This window comes from Sitophilus oryzae, unplaced genomic scaffold, assembly GCF_002938485.1.
Source record: "Sitophilus oryzae breed Bouriz unplaced genomic scaffold, Soryzae_2.0 scaffold_1113_pilon_pilon, whole genome shotgun sequence".
Classification (NCBI taxonomy): domain Eukaryota; kingdom Metazoa; phylum Arthropoda; class Insecta; order Coleoptera; family Curculionidae; genus Sitophilus; species Sitophilus oryzae.
Window position 1 is genome coordinate 593,427 of NW_022145742.1, and position 6,000 is coordinate 599,426.

The following is a 6,000-nucleotide window of genomic DNA, read 5'->3' on the forward strand; positions in this document are numbered from 1 at the left end:
GAAAAGTTATTACTCTTCAAACCAGTTAAAAAATATGTATGTGGCGCCCTCTATTAGTAGGAGTCATATTGACATCAAAATCAAATTTCTCATGTCAAAAAACTTCTAGACACCAATTTTCATCCAAATATTGACGTTACTTCAGAAATTATTTGGAATAAATCGAATTAAAAATGAAACTTCTACATCCTGTATCTCCGAAACTAAGCATTTTAGGACATACATTTATACGAACTTTTTTACTTACTTTTATCTGCAGAATATTCTGCCGAAGTTTCCGGAATACAGTTCGGACTACCCTGTATATTCCCAATTATATCATATCAAACTTCTCTAACACCCTGCATTTTTCAATTATTCTTCATAACGGTACGATTTTTTAAACCGTTTCAGACTGCTATTATCACCAATATTCTACACCATATAAACCACCCCCGTACATACTTAAAAAGCATTGTCGCCATTCTTTTCGGTTCTAAACACGACTCTAAGCTTTCTTTTTAGGAACGGTACTTACGTGACCAGAAAAATTCCTCTCATGTATTCCTTCATGTCGTCGTAATAAGTTCACAATACAAATGCTCACTCCTTCGGAAATCCACACTCTTTAAAAATGGTCTGAAAAGAAAAATGTATATAGAGAATTTTTCATTTTATTTTTTGAGGTCGTTTACAATAGGGGCATTAAAATTTTTATAGACCTGTCGGGGAACTGGAACGATGAGGATTTTAAAAATTCATATCATTTTTGTAAGAGATATTAGCGAAAACGCTGTTATGACAGAATGAGAATGATATTTTTAGCACAAAACAGATAATTTTGCTTCATTTCTATTTAAAAAGCACGTGGGTAATGGTAGCGCACATTCGGGAAGTATTATTTAAATATACGGGATAAATAAAACATATGTTTTCTGTTTTAAAACAAAAAAATTATTGACATACATAATACTGCATGAAAAAATATACGTATATCGTTATTTTGTATGTAAAAAATGTCTCTTGCTAAAAATCGCCACGAGCATACTATACAGCATATACAGGGTGAGCCTGAAATAAGTGCAAATATTTTAATGGGTAGTATATTTCGACCCGCAGAAACACGATTATGAGGTTTTTTTGCGTTAAAAAAATTTGGAAAATTTGGAACTTCTTGAACATTTTTTAATTTTTATTTAAAAACTGTAATTTGTTGATAATATGGCAACATAGGTAGTAGATTAAATTTACAAGAAAGAAAATCCAGAAAAGATCCAGTGGTTCTCAAAATTTTAGCAAAAAATCTAATTTTTTAGAAATCTTCAAAGTAAAATATCTCGGTTATTTTAGATTTATTTGAAAAACGGCAAAGAGAAAATATGTTTCTTTTACGAGATCGACCAGACCTGAAAATAATGATTTAAGGCTCACCCTGTATATAAAAAATATACAGGGTGCGTCTTAAGAGAGTCTTACAAGAAAAATCCAGAAAAGATCCAAATTTTCATTTTATTCATTTAGGGTCTCAGAAAATAAGTTTATTTTATTGAGATCTACCAGCCTCGATAATATTTGCACTTATTTAAGACTCACCCTGTATGTATAATATGAAAAACAAAATGTTATTCTGGCGAAAGTTTGAAACCGAGGGGTGTCTCACTTGGGTAAAAAATGTACATGTACTGCCAAAATATCGTTTTACTGCCAAGCGACTGCCAATGACTGCGAAGAAGACTGCCTATGACTGCCATGTAATTATTATAGGCGACTGCAGTAAGACTGCCAATGACTGCCAGCCACTGCCAAGAAAATGTACAGGTAATTCCAATAGTGAGACGCCCCTCATTTGAAGCACTCTATGGAAGGACTCAACAAAGTACGAACTTAAAAACAACTTTATTATCATAGTTCTTCTTTCCTCGATAGATTGTTTTTATTTTCATTTCAATAGATTTATTTTCATTGAAGTTATTCGCATTTGAAAAAGAAAGTAACAATTTACAGCAATTTTAGCATTAAAAGCATGTCTTTGCTTTTGGTCCTTATCAACATGCCTATGAAATAGTGGTTATTGTTTTTGTAATGTCACTGTCATTGAAAAGGCATATTATTATTGTTTGTTGGTAGTTACTCTACTAGAGATGGTTTTAAGTCAATAAAAGCAACAATAGCGATAAAGCTTAAAACCATCTAGACTAGAGTAGCTGATAACAATCAATAATAATGTGACTTTTCAATAACCACCGAGAAAAGATGCAACTTGATAATAAAGTATTTTTTAGATTCAATAAATTATACATAAATTCGTCAATAAACATTAGTTCTAAGTTGTAAATAGTATTAAATCGTTTTTAGTGTTGTTCTATAGTGTTAATAAGCTTTGTTAGATGAATTAGCTTTTTGATTATCCACACGGAATCCAGCAAAAAACGTAACAGAACATTTAATTATAAAATGCATGTACATTTTAATGTTACCGTTTTTCGTGCCGGTCAGTGTCAATCACCGAACTAACAAAAGCTTTTGATTCTGTAAACAGAGATACACTGTGGGCAATTATGCAAAAGTTCGGAATATTCAAAGAATTTCTTCCAGTGTTTAAAAGCCTCCATAACAACAAGTCTAGAGTGTCACATCATGGATCCCTTCCTAACAAATAGAGAAATTAGGCAGGGATGTGTCTTATCGTCTCTCCTATTCAACATATTCATAGTAGCGTTCTCTATTATAGTGGATAGTAAAGTGCAGGAAAGAGGAATAGGCATTAAATACATATAGGACGGCGCGGCGCGCGGCGGTCTGTTCAACATAAAATCACTCAGGGCAAACACATATAAAATTCATCACAGAACTTCAATACGCTGCGCTCTAGTTGCAAAAACGTTACAGCAAGTACAAGAAATGCTGAACACCTTTGGGTTTTAAGCTGAACATCGATAAACTAAAATGATGTGCACTCCTCTGGAAAATCATAACAATTCTATAAAAATCGTAGAAGAACTATTGAAATATGAATTAGCAGAATTAGCAGCGCTTCAAGAGTATTCTGAAAATTAAAAGACCGGGTTTTTTACAATCATGCCTTGAGCACAGAAACAAAACTTGCAGTGTACCCAGCAAGTTATACGAAAGCGCAACCTGGGTGACGTATCGTCGACACATGAACGTATTAAACAAGTTGCAACACAGTAGGCAGCTGTTAAGAATCAAATAGTACCACCATGTTTCAAACGTAGTGGTCCTTGAAAAAGCTAGCTGTGAGAGCCCTGAAGTCATGGTTACTAAATCCCGCTTAAGATGGGCTGGTCACGTATGCAGGATGCAAGAAAACCGCCTTGTTGACGGTAAGAGAACACCGGGTGGAGAACTCAAAAAGTACAAGGATATTTTCTATGAAAACTTAAAGAGGATAAGCATGTAAAATCAGTGGGAGGAAGCAGCGCACAATATAACGCAAAAGAGAAAAATTATAAACTCAATTAACAACGACAACCAAAAAGTAAAGAGACAACAAAGTAATGAGATTTTTGAATGTCCGGAGTGTGGAAGAGAGATAACATCAAGTATCGGGCTTTTCGCTCAGAGAAAAACTCATTAAAGGAAACGCCTTACGTAACCATCTTCTGATACGTGTTAAATACTTGTCACCGAGTACTTGTCAACCGTTGCAAAACCAGGCAAACCAGACCGGTAAACTACGGTAAAGAGCGGTTCCTGAAAAACATCGGTTTGATATGGAACGGTTTGGTAAAATACTGGAAACGTCAAACGTTGACGTTTTCTAAATTTTAATACCTCTATTGTAAAATTTATCTTTTATGCATTTTTAATGTACCCATTCTCTGCTTTTACGTTTGCTTCGTCTATTCAATGGAGTTTAATATTGAAAAGTACTTTATTAATAAACTTTTAAACTCGTTAGACACCTCAAGTGAAGCTTTGCAGGTCCAATATTAAAACAGATCAATAATAAATAAACAAATCTATTCAATATTAATATTTTTATAGCTTTATTAGCTTACTATTCACGATTACTTGTCTTGTTTTTCATGTTTTCTTTAAATGTTCCTGACTTTAAGAGACAATGGCTGCATGATAAGTTTAAATGGTCTTAAAAAGTCATTCTATTTAGTTAATGAAATTTATTTACCTTTACTGCCTACCTCCATTGCTTTTGGATGTAAATACAAAATATTATTACAAATTTTAGAAATTAAATGAGAATTTCACTCGAACTTCCAATATTTGCTTGATTTCTGTCACATAAATGACAATGATTAACAAACAAAACCAGAAAAACCAGCGCTGGTTAGTTTGGTATCAGTTATAACCGAATTTTTCAGGAACCGTGTTCGGTAATAAGAAAACTTTCAGGAAACCGATAGAAACGGAACATAAAACCATAACCAAGGTAAGCATCGGAATACACCCTAAGTAAGTTTTTCAGGGTTTTTATCAAGGACACTAAACCAATATTACCACTTAATATTTAAGATTTTTAACTTCGTATGAAATTTAGGTTTTTCATTAAATAAAACACACACTGAGAAATCCGGTATAGCCTTCTTCTTAATTTTCTTGTCTCAAAATAACTATACTAAAATTAAATATCAAATTATTACAATTTTCCTCAAATCAAAAGAAAGAAAACACCTTTTGTCAGAGGGTTTATTATTTGAGTAACGTCGAGAAGGACCAGAATTTGAGTATAAAGCAAGTGCGATATTATTTCCTGCTACAGCGGAAACAGCTCGACTTCCGAACTTCAAACAACCGAGCAGTGGGTTTTTGTGTATTCGCTGCGCGTCAAAAATAAAAAGGCCAAAAGGCTTTATTTACTGTTTATTGATACGTGCGCTAGTACTTTTATTGAAAGAACAACAATGTAGGTTATCTAATATTTTTGTTTGGTTTCCAATATTATAGAGGATAGTTTTAACACAGGTTAGGTCTACTATACATATGCAGATAAAAATCTTGTGGCCGGCCGTAGCTCCAGCGGTAGTGTGTCGATCTGCGGAGCGGAAGGTACTGGGTTCGATCCCCACCCAGTACGGTCGCTTTATTTATTTAAATAAAAATATTTATTTATCTAATTAGAGCGATCAACGAGCCGCCACCTCAAGGAAAGCAATGGCAAACCACCTTGAGTATATTTGCCTTGTAGAGCCTCTTAAATAGTGCCGTTCGGATTCGGCAGTAAACTGTAGGTCCCGTGTACTTGTGAAACACTGATGACACACATCACAAGTACATGCGACAGGTAGCCGACGCTCTATATAGAGTATGGCACTGTAAGAAGAAAAATCTTGTCCCTAATTCGTGGTACGAAAATAGTTTTTTATGACGATGAGCAAACGAGTAAAATTTCCTGCGCGCAAAAATAAACTTGCTTTTAAACAGTGTAGTAACTGGGCCGGTCAGGCGATCTGCACAATTTTGGAGGCTATAAGTGGGCGTGCTATGTGCGCAAACTAGTAATCTAACTAGTACGCGACTCCGAAAATTGGAACCACGAAAAACAATGCTTTTGACGATAAGTTTATAATCTGTGGTTTTAATTATCAGAAATGAATAATATCAAAAATTACAGTGATATTTTTTAATTTTTTTGCGTAAACGAGCAGAATGCAAGAAAAAACTATATCTTGAGAAGCCATTTTCACTTTAAAAATATGCTGAAACTATGTGCCTTACTCAGTTCACTGTACACAAAACTATGCTATAAAACTGCGTGTGTGTGCTATAATAAACAAGGCAATTACCCTTGTTTATACAGAGGGAGTCTTAAATAAGTGCAAATATTTTCAGGGGTGGTATATTTCGACCCCAGGAACACATCTACGAAGTTTTTTTCTCAAAAAAAGGTGCTGAAAATCATGCATTTTCTTTTAAATTTCGCTGTATATTTTTCGAAAACTTTTTAGAACTGCCTGTTCACCGCAAATTTTCCCCCACGGTATAATTTCTTAATCTCTGATATTACCATAGTTACAGCTTTACTCTATGGTCACGGCACTA

General features: G+C 34.1%; 1 protein-coding gene across 1 annotated transcript in view; it reads right to left on the bottom strand.

The window, feature by feature from the left end:
- LOC115882779 overlaps positions 1-552 on the bottom strand; it is a 64,609-nt gene extending 64,057 nt beyond the window's left edge. The window contains exon 1 of the mRNA XM_030901023.1: positions 518-552. Within this exon, the coding sequence (XP_030756883.1) occupies positions 518-552 (35 nt within the window). The remainder of the gene's footprint in view (positions 1-517) is intronic.
- Positions 553-6,000: the final 5,448 nt, after the last annotated feature.